Below are 18750 nucleotides of genomic sequence, written 5' to 3'. Positions count from 1 at the left end.
AGAGAGAGAGAGAGAGAGAGAGAGAGAGAGAGAGAGAGAGAGAGAGACTGTCTGTGTGAGTGTGTTCATACCAGTCTGCATGCTCTTATGCATCTGCACATAACATGCACGTATGAACACGGTACTGTAGTTGTAAACCCTCTGACAAATTGTATTACGGCTATTTATCGACAGAAGTGTTTGATATTTCCCATCACTGATTTAAACAACATTTATACGATTGTGCTATATACCATTTTCTGCATGCTATTGCTTTTAAAAAATCAACAAGCAAATTATTTGATGCAAGAAAACAGATAAAAAGTGAAAAATAGAAAGTTTTACCAAAGAAAAACACAGAAAAACAAAAAGTCACTGGAGAGTGATTCCATACATACACAAATGACAAGTTTACATAATTAGATCTCTGGTTTGTTTATGTACATACAATAGTATACAGTTGTGTAAAAAGAAATGCATGATGACTTGGACATTTTAAAACATATGAGGTATACAAGTAAAAACATGTACTGAATAAGGCTCTTCCATTCCGTGAATATCAGGCAAAAATGAAAAGAAACTAAAAGACGAGACAAATCAATAAAAAGGATAAAGTCCTCTCTGAGGCTTTATCCTTTTCATAATCGGCCTCAGAGCGTTGTAGTCAGCCAGGCGGACTACAACGATGGCTTTGCAATGGCTAAGAGCCGTGGCCACTCTTTCATTTGGTCCTCTCATCTGTGTGAATCTCACACTTGTGGGCACACTGGTAGTACTTCTCTTCCCTAAACACCTACAGCTGATGACTAGTGGCATCCCATAGGTGGTGAAAAAGTATTAATATGGGCTTTCTTTTTTCAGTTTTTCAAATATTTGTGCGTGCATTCTCATGTCCACATTTATACAATGCATTCTGTAGACATCAAAACAAAAAGAGTAGAAATAAAAACACATTCAAATAAAGGGTCAAATACCCTATACTGGAATGTACTGTAGAGATCAGAGAAACCAAGCATTCAAGGATCGTAGTGGAGTTGTCTAGTTGGTTGTCATGGCCGTGATACACCTTGTCTACTCCAGGTATATGTGGTGTCATTGTGGGCTGATATCAGTATCTTTGATACAAGGAAAACCTATGAAAATCTATTTTATTCTTTTTTTCACTGTATTTTGCATGAAAAGGCTGCGAAGACATCAATGTAGAATCAATATCATTGCCAGATGTGCACTCCTCAGACACGAGTGGTGTTCCTTTGGAATTCCTGTAGAGGGCGCTGTGAGATTTCCCATATTGAGCTGTTTGAAAGAAGAGACATGCACGGCCTAACACACTGAATTTCCAGGTGCCTCAGCCAGCGGAGCGGGCCTTTTACTGTCACACAGAACCCAGGAAGCTTTCTCTAGGAGAAGGACGAGGAGCAGGACTCGAATTCCCCTTCCTCTTCTCTCCTCCGCTTCTCCACATCCTCATTATTGACCGTTGATGTCCTCCTGAAATAAAGACAGTGAAGATGTGAATGTCAACAGAAATGAATTAATTGCACAATAAGAAATTCTCCAAACCACATAAATGAATGCTACAACCAACAACATTTGATTTACAAAAAATAAATAATAATATATATATATATATATACATAAATAATCTGAGCCTCTATAAATTCTGCATGTTTTCAATGGCCTTTAGACAGCCCACTTACATAGACTGAAACCTTCTGCAATATGTTTCAGTTTTTATGTGCCAGCCTATTTTCCTTTACTTCCCGTGACACTCCAGCCAATCACAGCCCTGCCGGTATCGGCAGTAATCCACACGGCTGAGCAGGCTGGCCTGCTGCTCAGAGCAGCACTGACGCTGGTTTATCTCCACATTCGCCCCACTGAATCCTGTGCCTAGCCACAGACACAAATACGACTTGACACAGCTACTGATATTAACTCAAGTCAACATAGACATCATAACAGCTGAATAGACCTTCACTCAAATGAGCCACAACTTCATCCTGTGCAAGTCACAGCATGTGTTTTGACAGACGCTAAATAAAGTGCATTGAAATCAGCTTTATTTGCGCTTCTGCAGTTCTGCTCCATTGAGCAGAATTAGTTTGTTAGCTCATTCTACCATGTAATGAGTGATGCTAACCATGAGTCATGATTCTGTGTGTCTGCACGGGCTCTTGTCTCTGTCTGTCTTTGCGTGTGACATTAAAGCAAAGCCACAGTTAGCCTTCTCAGGCTAATTATAGCCCAGTGTGCTTGGCCCAGATTATTGGGCATGTGTGGAGTCAGAAGGTAAACCACACTAGTGCTGACCTCCCTTGGTCTTGGCCTCACACTTCTGCAGCAGACAGTTCAAATGTGTGTGACTTTAATAACCTGACCTGACATAGCAGTGAAATAAAGTGCTGAAGCCAACCAAAGCAAAACTAACAACAAAACTAAAATCAATCAGCCCATAATCCAGCATCAGAAACACACCTACATGAGCACACACATGCACACACACATGTATGTGAATGACTCTAGTTACTTACATTGGTCCAATGAGGCATCAGACGTCTCCACAATCATCATTCTGGGACTGTAGTTCTGTCAAGGCATCCACTTACTCTCAGGCCTCTTCAGCCCTCTACTCATGTCTTGTAACACTGCGCTGATGAAGCAATCACCTTTATTTAATTCACTTCAGTCGTGTGCCCATGTCTGGGGAATTCAGTGCTGACAAGGCATCCTTTGATTCCAGCTCTGTTCAGTAATTTGAGGTAAGGGAAAGGTACAACGGATCAGTCAGGATATACAATCACAGACTTTAATCAGTCATACCTTCGCTTGAGTCTTATCGTTATACAGATACGGACTATGCTAATTTATGTAAATATCCAGCTGATAAAACACTTAATCAATTAATCAAAGCATGACAACATTCTATGTTTTCACAGTTTGTAGACTTGATTGGCTAAAGAAAACTAAAACTAACAAGCTAAAACACTAAACATCACCAGCAATTAATAGTTTAACACCTTCGTGCATTACTGCTTTTGTTTTACACAACAGAATTGTCACAAAAGTGAATAAACATACACTGCATTTTTAAATAGTTTTCTACAACATTGTTGTTTTCACTTGCTTAGTGGAGCAGGCGACACACTATTTATCCTAAAGACATGATGATGAGATACTAATGAGATACTCACTGATGCACTCAGGATCTCTCTTCCTCTATTTCTGCTGTCAAGTGAAATTTATTTATTGCAGTTTCATAGGTTTTTCAAGTACAAAGCTACCAATCCATCTCATTTCAACTCTGCATACCCTGAAATAAAAGCACAGTTGATTCAAAATAAATAAGTGACGCAATAAGCATAAACATGATCATTTCCCAAACACCCATTATTTAGTGCAAGGAAGAATTTCCTAATTTATGTTGATAAGCCCATCCTTCTGAATTAAAAACTAAAACATTTTGAGTCGCACATGCCTGTAACTTTCATTAAAAACAACTTGAATACACTTACCCTCCTCTCTCCAGTTCACCATAATGAAGTGAACTTCTTCCCAAAGCCAGACAAAGCTACGAGAATGACAAAGAGAAGGAGGCGATTATCAGAAAACAACCTAACCCAAACAGCTATATACCCATTCAAGGAATTCCAGTATCTCACTGAATTAATAGACTCTTACTTTAAAACTAAAGCTAAATCGCAGTGGATTAAACATTTGCTAGACCTGAAGATAAGCTGTATTTAAGTTTCTTAAACATTTATTTATTCATGACTGTACCATCGCCCAGTTTCCCCGCTTGCTCTGCTGCTCCTCCTTGCAGGATTTTAGTGAGAACATTTTCCCCTTCGGCAGGTGGCTGTCCTGCTGCGGCGCTGCCTATACCTACGGGTTTACTACCGATCCCAACAGGGGGAGCCTTGGAGCCTGCAAACAACAAACAACATAACCATCACATATGTCGTTGTTTGCCTGTGGTTACTGAGTGGTTTATGGTAATGTTGGAACTGACCAATGCCTGCAAGAGGAGGTGTAGCTATTTTGGTAGGTTGAGGTGCTGTTGGGGCTGCTGTTGTAGGTTTCATTCCTGTCGCTGCTGCTGCTGCAGGTGTAGCATCCATTTTTGCCTGTCAAACAGAACAGAGACAAATATGGAGTATAATTTGCTACTATGTATTTAAACTCGACTATGTTTTAAATGTAATCCCATTTGAAATATAATCTTGTATAGTTAAATTTATACTATAGTTAATCAAAACGTTTCTTATTCTATGCTCTTTATTCTATGTCATTTTCTCTTTCCCACTTCTATCCGTGTTTAGTTCACATAATGCTCACTATCCACTAGAAGTGTCTTTTTTGAGTGAGTCAGATTGTTCTCACACAATCCCAAAGCAAAAAAAACAACAGCCGTTGCTTGTTTGTGACATTTAAAGTGTTTTTTGAAGGTTAAAAGGACACAGTGCCATTTTATGACTAAACTTATTTTCTAACATCACAACTAGCCTCTTGCATTATTTGACTAGGAAAATAACACAATACAGGTTTTATGATCAAGTAGCACATCCTTAATAACAGAAGATAGAAACAGTTAATGTATTACAGTAAAACCAGGCTTAGGTCTACTCACCGCAGTGATAGCTGGTGGCCCTGCTGCAGACCCTACTCCTGGCTGTCTTCCCTGTGGTGGGGCTTGGCCAGATTTGGATTGGGGCTGTGTCGGTCCAGCTCCTGCTGTGGTTGTTATAGGATGGCTGCTTTGAGGGGTTTGGCTGTGCTGCAGAGGTTGCTGCTGCTGCTGTTGCGCACTCTGCTGATGCTGCTGCTGGGCCTGCTGGGTACCATCAAGTGGTTCAGAGCCTGGATGTCTCCCAGACTGGCCCTGACCACCTGACCGCGGCTGCCCAGCATGGCCCTGAGAGGGCTGCGGCTGCTGCTGCTGCTGCGGCTGCTGCTGCTGCTGCGGCTGCTGCTGCGGCTGCTGCTGCTGCTGCGGTTGTGGCTGTGGCTGCGGCTGCTGTGGTTTGGGCCCTGCTGCAGAGGGCTCCTGCCTCCTGGATGTTGTGCGATCTCCTTGGGGTCTCTGGCTCCGTCCACCTGTGCCGTGATGATGACCAGAGGCTGTGTCTCGAGAGAAGTCGCCTGAGTTTCGGGGGCTTCCCTGGGCGGAACGGGAGTCTGGACCACTCCTTCTTTGTGTAGACGAGGAGCCTCTGCCATCAGAGCGAACAGATGGGTCTTTGGGGTGTGTTCTGGAAGAACGGGTCGACCTGGGATCCTCTGAGGTGTGGCGAGAAGAGCTGTGTCTGCCAGAGCTGCCGCCATGATGACGGTGATCCCGTGATGTTGTGGAGGAGGGGTGGCGTTGTTGGTTGTACTCATCCTGGTTACAGTATTCCTCTGGAGGTTCGTCATAATCATGGTAGGTCTGTTTACTACGTCTCCCTGTGGATGAGTGAACTCCATGATGTCTTGAGCGATCAGAACGGGCCTCCCGTGGCTTCTCAAACCAATCAGTCTCCTCTTGGCTCAAATGATAGGCTTTTAAAACCAAAACAAACATTGTCAGTCAATTGTTTTTTGTGGTGAGAGGAGTAGCATGCAGATTGAAGCCATTCAAAATAACTGGGAAAACATGCTCCACATCCCAGAGCCATGCACATTTTTGAGCGATACAACAGAAAAAAACGTAAAAAAACAGACATTATCTTACATTTAAAAATCATGCGTGCAAAAAGAAATATAAAAAAAAGGCATTATTGGCTTAATTCATCACAGGGAACATTCCATAGTAAAAGACAAGACAAACAAAGAAATGTCGCTCTTCTCAAAATTCCACACTTGGCATGCAGTACCTTTCCAGCACACGGGAAAGGTAGGAAGAACAAATGTCACACAGCAAAAATGATTCAGCACCAGTTACCTTCACTGTCAGAAACAGCACAGTGCATGTCATCTACGAGGTAAGGGTCATCTGGTTTATAGACATGACTCCTAGGCAGGTCCTTCTTGTGATGGTCCTGCACATCTGGCAAAGAATGGCTGGAGCCATACTGGTTCCTCACATCATGGGCTTCTGGTATGCCGGAGCCACTTTCCATGCCTACAGGCTGCCCAACAGGACTGATTGGACTCTCCTCTTCTGAATTCTGACTGCGCATTGGAGGTCTTCCACTGCGGCTGCTTCTCTGAGACCGCTCCATGGCATCCCTCTCGTAGGATTTACTTCTGTGTCCTGTGGCATCTCTTGAAGAAATCTTGTCCATACCATATCCAGTAGACCTGGACCTGCCAGAGCTGTACATGCGGTCGTCCTCCTCAAGACCATCACGACTGGTGCCGTAATATTTCTGCTGGTCGTATGCATTCTTCTTAATCCCGTAGGTGGCATCATCCTGAAGCTTCTTGGATCTTGACACAACTGTACAGCTGCCTCCTGTTGAGGTTGTCATTGTGTAAGAGGCAAGGTCAGACTCCACATCGCGTGCTTCCTCAATAGGGGAGAATTTAGAAATCTTCTGCTCCATTCCCTGCTTCCTGTGCTTACTACGTTTCGAGGAGACTACAGCAGGGGCAAGATTCTTGGGTGCAAGTTTGTGGCTACTGGAGCCGCTCCTTGATGTGTGTTTATAATCATCATAATAATAGGAAGAGCCTCCACTCACTGTGGTGCTGGTGCGACTGTCCACTGTACTCTGGTAACCTGTTGTTCCACTAGGTCTGCCATAAGCATCCACGGGCTCATCTTCAGGTCTACTGTAGGCACTCCCACGTGCAGGGCCATTCTCATTGCGATACCGCCCTCCCACAGGATGGCCTAGAGCATCCGTAGGTTGGCTCGTGTTATCTTTTGTCAACTCACTGATGTCATCAATCATGACATAGTTCCTAGGAATATTCTGCTCCAGGTTAGAGGTGTAGAGTCCATCAGAAGCATAAGCAGATGGGGGGCTGTCCCCAGAGTGAATCAAGCCGGGCTCCGGGGGGCGGTACTGTCCATATGCATTGCTGTAGACTGAGCCAAAGTTGGTATCTGGAGCTGATGTGGCCACTGACACTGCTGGGTTGCTGATGACTTCATAGTTGGTGGGGAGTTTTTGCTCAAGGTCAGCCAAAGAGGTTTGACGTGGTCTTTGATGGACTGTAAGGATCTCTGCTTGGGGCTGGTAAGAGAGACCAGGTTGGTAGGAGTTGTGGCTGGGGTAAGGAAGGGTCTGGCTGGGCATTGGCTGACCAGAAGGATGGAAGCCCTGATGACCAGGCTGCTGCATGCCAAGGTCTGTCTGGTAGGCGGGCTGGGCATACATACGATTGGAATAAGTTCCCTGGTTCTGGTAGCCAGGGCCTGATGGGGGATGGGGCTGGAATGTTCCCGGCTGGGGTGCAGAGGATGAAGGGTATTGAGGAGGTTGGAAGCCTATCTGTTGGTAAGCAGAGCCTGGCTGTTGTGTTGATGGCTGACTTTGAGGATATGGATAGGACATATAGGATGAGGTTGAGGGATACTGGGAGGTTGCATTGAGATCATTAGTGAATTGGCTCAATGGTGCAGTGCTGGGCCTTGTCAGCAGACCATTACCATCAAAGGTTCCTGTTGCAGCTACCATCCTGAGGTTGTTGAGCTCACTGTCCGACATGTAGTCCCGAGCATCACCCATACATCTCAGGTAAGCCAGCTCTCTCCTCTCCCTATCCTTCACCATGGTCTCCTTACGTTGGGTGATGCCTAGCTCCAAGTAACGTAGCTTGGCGTCAATCTCTTTCTCTTCTTCCTCCAGTTCAGCCTGCTGCTTACGGAGCTTTGACGACTCTTGTTCCACAGCTTTCAGTTCACTCAGCAGGCCAGCCTTGGTGACTCCCTGGCCAGGTCTGGGTAGGACCCTCTGGGGCATGCCAGGGGAGCTGTACATTTGTGCTGGAGTAACAATGGGGAGCGGAGTCTCCTCTGGAGGAGGGCTAGGGAGAGTCCTCTTTATTTTCCTCATCAGAGAGTTCTGCTGCTGCTGCAGGGAGGCCATCTGCTTGGAAAGGCAGAGACACATCAGCAAACACTGAGCTATAAACAGAATGTGTTTATGTAAATTAGACTCATTACTGTACACTGGGTACACACAGAGGGTCTGCACATTTCTTCATCCCTAGACCTAAGTGAAAAGCTCTCCAGCCTGATATGTTGTCAGACTACTTGATTAATTAGCTTATGTACTACAGGGGTGTTAGCTCCATCAGTAGTTCAACTAACATGGTTTGATTTCATTATATCAATTAAAATGTTGTTTCACTGAAGCCAAAGACACTATGTGACATTTTTCATTGTATGCCTGATTAACAGACTTAAGTAAAATGAATAGTAGTGTCAGTCATTGTAGTATACACAAAGCACCACTATTACATAATATTGCAAAGTTACACCATTTAGGGGTACAATTTAAACATGTTAATTGTTACTAAAAGTAAAATTTTATTTTTACTGCAATGGATTAAATTTCAAATATATCTCTGCAATATCAATTCATATCTAATTTGCTAAATGTAGGATCTTTGAATGTCAGAATAATCCTAAATCAAAATGAAATACTGAACAAATGAATGTATGTTTGAGCAGCTCAGTAAATGTTAACATCATGTTAATGAAGCAATTGTGTTGTGAGTCGTTTGATTTAATTCAAATGTATTTTTAGAAATATATTAATTCTCCTTCTACTCCTTTGATCAAATATCCACAATATCTGGCCCTTTTTCACATTGCTCCAAATATTTCTGTATGGCATGCAGGTAAGAAAATTCAAATATACTAACTAGAAATAAGACACAACTTAAAAATATATCTGTGCTAGTCTAATACTTACAAAATAGTTGTGTTGAGTAGATCCATAAGTATCCACAAGAGAACCATGTATGAAACACTATCACTAAAGATTATAAGTACATAAGGTGTGTCAAATGCCTGAAATCTGAATTCTATGTTTCCTTATCAGACAAATGTTGGTCTAAGTGCAGAGCAATGTTAATTTACTTTGACCAGCTGCTAACAATCAGGAAGACAGCAAATCACCACCACGATTCCTCCACATACTATGTCCCCCTAGCAACTCTTAAGGGTGTGCCTGATATAGAAGACATGACAGAAAGGGAGTGAGAGAGAGAGAGAAAGAGAGTGAGAGAGAGAGAGAGAGAGAGAGAGAGAGAGAGAGAGAGAGAGAGAGACGGGCTAAAGGAGTAGAAAGAGGGAAGATAAGGGAGGAGATGCAGTAGAACAGGATGATGGGAAAAGGTTTTCTGGCATGGCCAGCTGCTCTCATGAGAACATTCTGTCACCTTCTTGATGCCACATCCTGTGTGATCATCTATGTCCACACACAGCATATTTTTCATTAACATGCATTTATTTTAATTTACATGTTTTTTCTCTCTGACAATTAATTGATGAATACTAACTTAATTTAAAGTCTCTACATGCTAATTGGATCATATATTGTTTGGCACTGGTATGCTCTGATTGTAAAAAATGAGTTGGACACAAAAGTTGTGACACATTTTATGACATCCTACATAGTGTCAGTGTGACCTCTAATACACTAATGTGCGTATATAATGTATCAAAAATAAATAATGCATTATGTTCCTACAATAACATACAGCATATTATCCCATGTACCAAACATGTATGGTATTCTTGATATCAAAAAACAATGTATATTTGCAGTAAAAATATATATGTTGAAACATATATTTGAACAATATACTCACATCTCCCTGGGGGACCTAAGGCATTTATGCAGTATGCACTGTCATTTTATTTAAAGGAACTACTCTGGACTGTGACGGCGTGCTGCATTTCTACAAAAATATTCTTTATTCTGAATACATTTCATACATTTCTTCTCTATATATATTTTATATTCTATTCATTATCATGTTGTAAGCCTTCAGAAATTTTGATAAACTAACTTCTGCTCAAAAAAAAAGTGATGGTTTCATACCTGACTGTTGGACAAAGCTTGCTGATGATATGGGGAGAACCTGTTCTTGGCCGGGTCCTCTGATGTGGGGCTTAGAGGCTTGGGATCCGACATGGAGCGCTGCACACTTTTTATGGGTCTTGGTAGGGTCTGGTGACGTTGGGGTGATTCAGTAGTAAAGGCCTTCTGCTGGGGTGTAACATGGGCCTTGTTAAGTTTCTCCTGGGAGGCAAATGTTGTCTCCAGCATGCGATGAGGAGACAATGGAGATACAGGAGAGTATAGCACCTGCGGAGATTTGGGGGGCTGCCGAGATGGAGACTCAGTTTGTTGATAGCCAATTTCCAAGGGGTCTGGTTTCCTCCTCTCAAACTTAACAACTCCTTGGTGTCTAGGAGAGGTTGGGTCAGATGTGTTCGCACCTACTATATGCAGACTTGTTGAATACGGACTAATAGTTGTAGGGACACTCAGCTGAGGGGCGACCACACCCTGAGACTGAGACTCTGGTTCTGTCTGGCAGGCTAGACTCTCACCTTTGTGGGTCCTTTCAGGGGCTGCTATGTAATGTAATAGGTCAACCTTTGAGGTCTCTGCCATGGTAATGTGGATTGCAGGTGAAATCCTGCTTAGTTGGTCGGGCTCTGTTTGGCATGACGAATCATTTGTGGTCTGAATAGCTATACTTGCAGAAGCCACTTTAGATGACCCTTCTGATTTAGCCTCCCCACTGGACTCAGAGTGCTTGGAAACACGTGATCGCCTGCGCCTGACTGGCTGCTGATCCCATTCTCCCTGGTCCTCCTCATCAGTCTGCACACTGCAGTCGGCGATACGCCTTGTTCTCCTACGCCTGTTCATAAATCTGTCTTCTCCATCTTCATCATCTGTTTGCACACAGCTGTCTGTAATCCTCTTCCCAGAGTCCTCCTCTGAACCATCCCTCAGACGAGGCATGGAATTCTGCTTTTTCATAATCTTGGATTCAGCCTGTTTGTCACTGCTTCTCAAAGACATTTCAGAGGCAGAACTATGAATGGGTCGAGAAGCCACCATGGCTTGTACCACTTGTCCATCCTGCCAAAATTGAACACTCTGTCCATCTTGTTGTATAACTCTACCACTCTGGTCACAAATAATGAACCCTTGAGGGGGTCCTCCTCCAACAACTACCCCTTGTATAGCACCCTGGGCAGATGTGGCTGCTGCTGCCGCCACTGCTGATGCGGTGGCTGTCTCCACTGCTGCAGCAGCAGCTGCTGCCTCCACTGCTGCCGTCTTTTGTCTTTTCTGCTCCTCCAACTGCTGCTGGAGCTGCTGCTGCAGAGACTGAATTTGTTCAAGCTGCATTCTCTGCTGGGCCAGTTGTTCTCTTTGCATAATGAGCTGCGTCTCCCGCTCTGTCTGCTGTTGGTGTAGGACTTGCTGCTTGATTGACTGCAGCTCATGAATTTCACGCTGAACGATTAGTTGTTCTTTTTCTCTATGTCGCTGAAGCTCCATACGATCTCTATCGAGCTCCTCGTGTAGGCGCAGCTGCCTTAATTTCTCAAGTTCTACTCGCTCTCGCTCTAGATGCAGCACATGCTCTTGTTGCTGACTCAGTCTTTCATCTTCCTTATTTTTCTGGGCATCCATGGGAGGAGAAAGTGTGGAACTCGGTGGTAGGGCAGTGCCGTGGGGTGTCACTTGGGGCTGACCCTGTGGCAGAACTAATGGTTGAGGTTGATTGATGGGTTGAACTTGAGGTTGGGTTTGAGTCAAAGATAAAGGTTCAGTTTGAGCAGGTAACTGGTGTGGCTGCATTTGAAACTGCAATGGCTGGATAGTTGGAGGTTGGCCTTGAGCTTGAGAGAATGACGAAACACTCTGTGAGGTAAGTTGAGTGCGGTCTGTCTGTTGATCTGCCATTGTTGGCATACCAGTTGCTGGTACATTGTGTGCTCCTAGGTGTGCTGCAGGTTGGGTGGGTGGAATGGTTGCAGCTGTTTGAGCAGCAAGTGTTGTTAAAGGCTTTCCAAGGTACACAGGAGTTTCCTGGTGTAAGCTGCTTGCTTCAGGCACACTTCCTGATGGTGTGGCTGAAGTAGGATACTGGTTTGGAGTAGGGTAGGAATATGGTCCCTGTGTGGACAGGGGCATTCTGGGAGTCACTTGAGGCAACCTGGTAAGGCTAGCCAATGGTACTGCAGTTACACCTGTGGGGTATGGTCTGTAAATTCCTCTAGGTATGGGACGCAGGACTGAGGAAGGCTGGGTGGTAATTGGCAAGGTGGAGGCTATGGGAGTGTTAATGGTGGAATATATCATGCCATCACCTCCTCTCATAGCAGCAGGGTACAAGGCGCGTATACTTGCTTGTCTGGCGTTTATTAAGTTTGTTAGTGTTTGGCCATTTGCTGTTGGTCTTCCATCTGGGCCATAAAGTAGGTTTGCTCTTATTGATGCTAAGCTTTGCTGGAGATTTAACCTAGCTAAAGGTCCACCCCTTCCAGCCCCATATGGTACCAGTTCAGGGTTATTTCCATACCGGCTTCCAAACTGGTCCACAGAGTTTAGGGCTGCACACATGCGACTTATCTCCCTGGCAGTGGTTGCACTATACTGAGCCAGATTGGGGTCCTGTGGTCCTGTTTGGTCACGTGAACTGTAGGCATAGTCAGAATTGATATTTGACATGGATCCATATCGGCGAAGGGGTAATGAAGGACCAGTCAAATCTCCTTGGTGACGCAAGTCTGTGTAAGATCCATACTGCGCTCCAATACCAAGGTATCCACCATCATAAGCCTGATTCATGCTGCTAAGATCTACTGCCAGACCCCCCTGAACATTACTGAGATAGTGACCAGCATCAGTCATGGAGGGCAGATTAGTATCAGACATGGAGGGCTGAATTCTTCCTGAGGGGTCTACGGGCGGTTGATATGGTTTATGCTCCTCTGTTACTCCTTGTGTAGCTTGAGGCTGCTGTTGTGTTTGTTGTTGTTGTTGTTGTTGTTGTTGTTGTTGTTGTTGTTGTTGGATGACATTGTAGTGTGGTGGATGGGGAGGGTGGGCTGCTTGAGAGTTTTCAGTGGTGGGGGTTTTATCTGAGGACACTGTTGTAGGCTTCTGAGTGAATGACCCTGAACAGGAACCAGCAAAGGGCAATTTGTAAACAACATCACAACAAGCCACCTGGTTTTCTGGTTTGATCTGTCCAGTGAGATCCAAGACCTGAGGAGGGGGGGGAGGTTCCTCTTGCTTAACCAGTTGAGTCACTGTGCCCCCCTGTGATGGTTTGTTTTCATCAAGTTGCACCATCATGACATGGGGCTTACCCGTGGACAAGTTCATTACTGTTGGCTTGTTTTTTAGCTCTAAGGCAACTCCACCATAGACCTCATGGGAAGCATTAGAAGCAGGAGCCCCAGACACTGATGGTGGAGCCAAGGGGGATACTCTAGGAATGGCACTAGCAGTCACTGCAGGCTGGGCACTGCTTGTCTGGCTGACTACAAGGTCTTTTTTCATTAGGATTGGCTGAACCTGATTAGCTAAATTGTAACGTGCAAAAGAGGATTGCTGATGGTGCTGCTGGAGCTGCTGCTCCAGAAGCTGTTGTTGCTGCAAGAGCTTCTGCTGCTGTAACTGCAGTTGTTGCTGTTGTATACCCAGGTTCTCCAGACAGGCATCAATTTTGGGAATAGATGGGTCAGTAATTGGAGGCTTGCTCTGGGTTAAACACACAGCTGATCCAACACCCTGCCCCAAATCCATACGGTTTTGCAAAGGATCTCCATACACGACTAGTTGCTTGGGTTGGGACATGAACATCGAACCTGCAACTGTGACGCTAACTGTAGTCGGTGTTGATACAGATATGTACGGTTGTTCTTGTGCATTCAGGTTCATAATAAGAGGTTGCACTGCTGTGTGTCGACCAGATGGCTGCTCTGCTCCTAAAGAGTATCTCCTTGAATCAGAGGCAAGAGATGTTAGGTCCATGCCCTGATCTGTCATTATAATTGGAGCAGACCTCATTGGGGCTCTCAGATCCACCACATTAGAACTTGGATGTGTTTGAACCTGACCCACAACCATTGAAGATCCTGGAATATTTGAGATTTTACACAGAGATATGTTTTCCATAGATCCCCGACTATGTGCAGTTGTAGTCATAATGCCAATACCAACATTACATTTTTCAACATTTTGATCCATCTGTGAAGAATGTTTTGAAGACTGTTGTGATGGATGCATTTGTGGGGATGTTGGGGAGCTTGTCGAAGAGGGCTGGGAGCTATACAAGGTTTTACAACTGACCTGTGTTGGTGATGACAAAGGGGAAGTGGAAGAATTTACAGTGAGTGGCTTTGCAGGACTGGTTGTATCTGAGCCTAGAGTTATCACCATCACTGGCGAATCTCGAGAGGACTGTTGTCGTGCAAGACGTGGCGAATTTGCCCTTTGAGGTGCCTGAGCTCCATGGGATGATGTAGCTGATGTAGGACCACCAGGCAAAGATGGCAGCTGCCTGCCACTACCACCAGTGGATCTCACGGACGGTGTATGCGTTGGGCTTTGTGCTGGAGAAGCATTGGGGGAGACTGGGGGGCTGGGACCTTTGAAAAGGGAGAAGACTTTGGAAGTTAAGGAGGATGCTCCAGGGTCTGGTGATGCCTGTGTTGGCCTCTGGGAGCCTGCTCTGTTGCCAGCAGACACTGTGCTACCTGCCTGTCGAGTTGTGGCAGTCTGACTGACTTGGGCTTTGGTTGTGGCAACTCCAACAACACCTTCAATTTTGGCACTCTGTGTCATCATCCTATTTTGCGTTTCTTTTGATAGATGCTGTGCTGCATGAATTCCTGGAATTCTTGGATCACTCCCTGTTGTGGAGAAGGTCATAGGTGCAGTAACCTGTGTTGGGCTTGAGCCAGGGGTCAAGACAGTTTCTGCTTCAAGATGATGTTTACTGTCAGGCTGAGAGGCACCTTTCTGCCTCTGCATGAGCTGTGCTTTCTTCATCATCTCCTCATAGACCTCCTCTGCACTTTTTAGAGTTTTATCAGATGGTGACATTGCTGATGTCTTTTCTGTAGGGGAGTAGAGTGATGTGAAGGTTGGAAGATTATATTCATTTCCTGTTTTGTAAAGCTTTGCACCAATCATCTCAAAGCCCTCTGCCTCTGAATCCATTGATGGTGAGTATTCAGAACATGATGATCTGTGAAGCTCCTCCATCTCTGCAGCCTGCCTCAGCTCTTCTGTTGGCGATGCATCCTCAATAGGAGAGAGATTACTGGGGGGAGTTTTGGATCTTTCCCGTCTTCTCTGTGCCCGTAGCTCCTCTTTATCCCTCTTTGTTTTTCGAGCAGTACTTCGTATCCTCTGTTGCTCTAGATCTCTCATCTGCTCCTGTTCTCGAAGTAATTCTTCCTCCTCTCTGAGCTCATCCTCCTCAGATGAGTCTTCGATAGTGGGGAGCAGTGGCCCATGGGACCGATGTCGAGCCTTCCTCTGCTGCTTTGCCTCCTCTAGTCTTGCTCTACGACTAGGGCTGCTGTCACTGTCATCCTCCATGGAAGACACAGATGTGGGGGATGTTCCAGAGGTGTAGCTGGGTGTGGTGGCAGGTAGAGTGGATGAATATTCTCCCTTGGACCGCTCTTCAGGAGAACCAGTCAAACTTTCCATCTCTAGCTCTGGTTCTCGTAGGTCATGTTCGGTGCTGAGCTCCATGTCTCGGTTGTAGCTGTTGGTGTTATTCAGCTCAATGGTCTTAAAACGCCGAAGGCCACCGGCCATTACAACATCTTCCTCTTCATTTACCTCTGTTACCTTGGTGTCCTCCTCAAAACTATTAGACTGGTGAGAGAGTCGTCGCCTTTCCTTGCTTAATTCTCCACCAGTTTTATGTGCCCTTTTAGCCTTCTGGTTTCCGTGTTCTTCCATCTCGTCTTCATCCGCACTCATCTCCATAATTTGCCTCCTCATGAATTCCTCATCTGTTAATTCTTTATGTGACTTCTTCTGTCTTACTGGCAATGGTGACAGACCACTTTCACTGCTGTCCTCCACATAATCATGGCGAAGCTTACAACTGAGGTCATCTTCTGACTCCTCCCTTGCTGCATCGTCATCAGGATTGTAGTCCCGGCCCTGTCCTACAGACAGTGAATGTGGCCTGTGTTTCTGATCTGACGTCTTTGACTCTAGTAGAGGCTTCATGGAGCTCTCTAGCTTGGTGATTTCCGAGGGGATGGAAGCACCACTGAGCTTGATTGCTTCTTCCCGGATCTGTCCTGTAATCTCCCCATGAGAGCTCGAGATCCCATCTGAGGAGTATCCAGTGTCACTTAAACTCTGTGTACTTGATTTGTTGTAATCCTGAAGAAAGAGAGAAAGAAAGGGAGAGAGGTCAGAAGCAAAAAAAAGGCATACATTTGTCCTAAATTACCTCATGGCACGGTCTATTACAAGCCCCAGTGCACACCTTATATCCCACTATTTCATCAAACTTATCAGCAGTGACATTCTCATGAGCATTTTTAGATAATAGGGAATGAAATTAATGCACTAGACCGTATACACTTGAAAATGTCTCTAATACTAGATATCAGAGAATAATTACATTGAAGAGAACAAATCCTTTATCAGACAACCAGATATAGTAAAACTTTAGGCTAAAATCAACCCAAATATTTTTACTATTGTTCTTTGGTTTTAGATGTCAAGCGAATTTGACTTTGTATATAGTTACCACCAAGCAACATTTATACATATATTATCCTGAAAAGAAGACTTATTCTAATCTTATTTTGTTGTTTCTCAAAGCTATTAATCATACTCGATTGATTTGGGTTGAGTTTGCCTGTTACAGTTACGTCCACACAGATGGATAAATACACTGACACACAGAGTGAACATAACAGACAGTTGAACATTCAAACATCTACAGACAAATGTCATTTGGTCACATGCTTGATCGTCATCGTTGACGCATTCTCCGTTGCATTCTTCCAATCGTTGAAGAATAACGAACATGCTTAGAATGCTTAAAATATCATCACATAGTTTCACAGTAAACAAAAAGCTTGCGTTTGATACAAATAAATTAAAGTGTACAAAACCAGGCGGAGGAATGGCCACTGAGAAAAATGATGATGATTATGATGACAATGATAAGGATGAAAATGGTGGTGATGATGCTAAAGATTAAGATGGTGACATTAATGATGGTGATGGTGATGATGATGATGATGATGATGTGATAACAGTGGCATTACTGACAATAGTACATTTCATGATAACTACTACTAACTACCTTCAGAGTGAATGATGACAGTGGAATGATGGAAATGATGAGTAAGGAGAAGAAAAAGAAAAAAAAATAGAAAACAAAAATGTTAACTACAAAAATCATAATTATGAGAAAAGATATTTAAAAAAACGATGGCCCTAATAGTGATGTGGAATGAATGATTAAAAGGATGATGATTTAATGAAAATGTTTCTGAGAAATGGTTACAATTATTTGAATGGAGGAAAAACATAAAATAAAAATGGTGAATCAAGAGTAACACGTGAAGGCGAAGAAGTTGCAGGTAGCTCACTTCATGGTGTCTTGACTTCTGTGTATCTTCAGCTATCTTCATGTCTTTTGGTGAAGTGATAGTCTCTGACAGTGTCTTCTTTGGTGAGGCCTTGACGTCTTCTTTTAGAGATTTAGATGTGACTTTAGTCTTCTCCTGGCACTGCGGCTGTTTGCGGGCCTGGTTGTTACCTGTGGGTTTAGACTGAGTAGGTGTTGTTTTTGATGGGGTGGGAGAGGCCTTGGCATGGTTCGGTGTGGTTTTACCAGGGGTGGCCTTGGCACCAGAAGGGTGAGAAGGGCCCTTAGTCTGAGCAGAGGGCTGAGCAGATCCCTTTGTCTGAGTGGGCCCTTTGGCCTGACACTGGCCCTTCATTTGGTTAGAAGACTGAACAGGGCCCTTACTCTGAGCATGTGATTGATTAGGACCTTTACTTTGAGGTCCCTTACTCTGAGCTGAGGGTTGTGATGGACCCTTAGTTTGGGAAGGTGGTTGAGTTGAACCCTTAGGTTGAGGTACAGGTTGGGCAGAGCCCTTGTTTTGAGGGGAAGCTTGGCTGGGCCCCTTGGTATGAGGGGCAGGCCCAGCATGTTTCACAGGAGAGACAGGGCCACTTACTTGGGGACCCGTTGGTTTCAGTTGTTGTTGAGGACCTGTGGGTCTAGGCCCTAAAAGCTGATTTGGCCCTTTCTGCTGAGGTGGTTGTTGATTGGCTGTAGCAGGTGGCCGGGGGGATCCCAAGGGCTGTGCAACAGGAGTTGCAACATCTCCCAAGCTTCCTGACAGAGCCCTCTGCGTCTGGCAGTTCAAGCACAGCCATTCTTTCTTCTGAAAAACAAACACAAAGAGAACAGCAAAAGAGTTTTTTTAGTGTCACCTGAATTCCAAGGGAAACTACTTCAATGGTAAACAATCTGTCTACATACACAAAGGATGCTCAACATTGGAGTTCACTTTGATATCGACACTGTGTCAACACATTAATTCATTATTTTGTATGATGATTGATGAGTGCAGAAATATGAATGTGTTCGCTACTTAAAAAAGTTGCTTTATAAACGTTCATGGAATGCCAAGGACAATAGCGAATCTGAACAACTCGAAGCCTGTCCAAACAAGGCCTTTCATCTCTTGGTGAAGACTTAATCATTTGACAACATTAAGCACTCTCAAACAGGGTACACAGAGGAAGAGTGCTGTGTGAATACAAATTAACATGTCTGTTATTAGAT

At 44.4% G+C, this 18750-nt stretch overlaps 1 protein-coding gene across 3 annotated transcripts in view; it reads right to left on the bottom strand.

Annotated features, from left to right (window-relative positions):
* Positions 1-6: 6 nt before the first annotated feature.
* bsnb (bassoon (presynaptic cytomatrix protein) b) overlaps positions 7-18750 on the bottom strand; it is a 58659-nt gene continuing 39915 nt past the window's right edge. For 2 of the 3 annotated variants that reach the window (XM_031854565.1, XM_031854473.1), the window contains exons 5-14: positions 17540-18346; positions 9963-16313; positions 5903-7997; positions 4610-5520; positions 3992-4106; positions 3760-3906; positions 3495-3550; positions 3174-3292; positions 2514-2724; positions 7-1470 (exon numbers count right to left, since the gene is read on the bottom strand). In XM_031854565.1, coding sequence (XP_031710425.1) covers positions 3510-3550; positions 3760-3906; positions 3992-4106; positions 4610-5520; positions 5903-7997; positions 9963-16313; positions 17540-18346 — 10467 coding nt within the window. In that variant the 3' untranslated portion in view covers positions 7-1470; positions 2514-2724; positions 3174-3292; positions 3495-3509. The remainder of the gene's footprint in view (positions 1471-2513; positions 2725-3173; positions 3293-3494; positions 3551-3759; positions 3907-3991; positions 4107-4609; positions 5521-5902; positions 7998-9962; positions 16314-17539; positions 18347-18750) is intronic. The other variant, XM_031854656.1, reaches the window with a different exon arrangement.

Source organism: Anarrhichthys ocellatus, unplaced genomic scaffold (assembly GCF_004355925.1).
Source record: "Anarrhichthys ocellatus isolate YVR2014 unplaced genomic scaffold, GSC_Weel_1.0 scaffold1, whole genome shotgun sequence".
Lineage (NCBI taxonomy): Eukaryota > Metazoa > Chordata > Actinopteri > Perciformes > Anarhichadidae > Anarrhichthys > Anarrhichthys ocellatus.
Note: the sequence above shows the minus strand (reverse complement) of the source record. Positions and strands in the feature narration are given on the sequence as shown.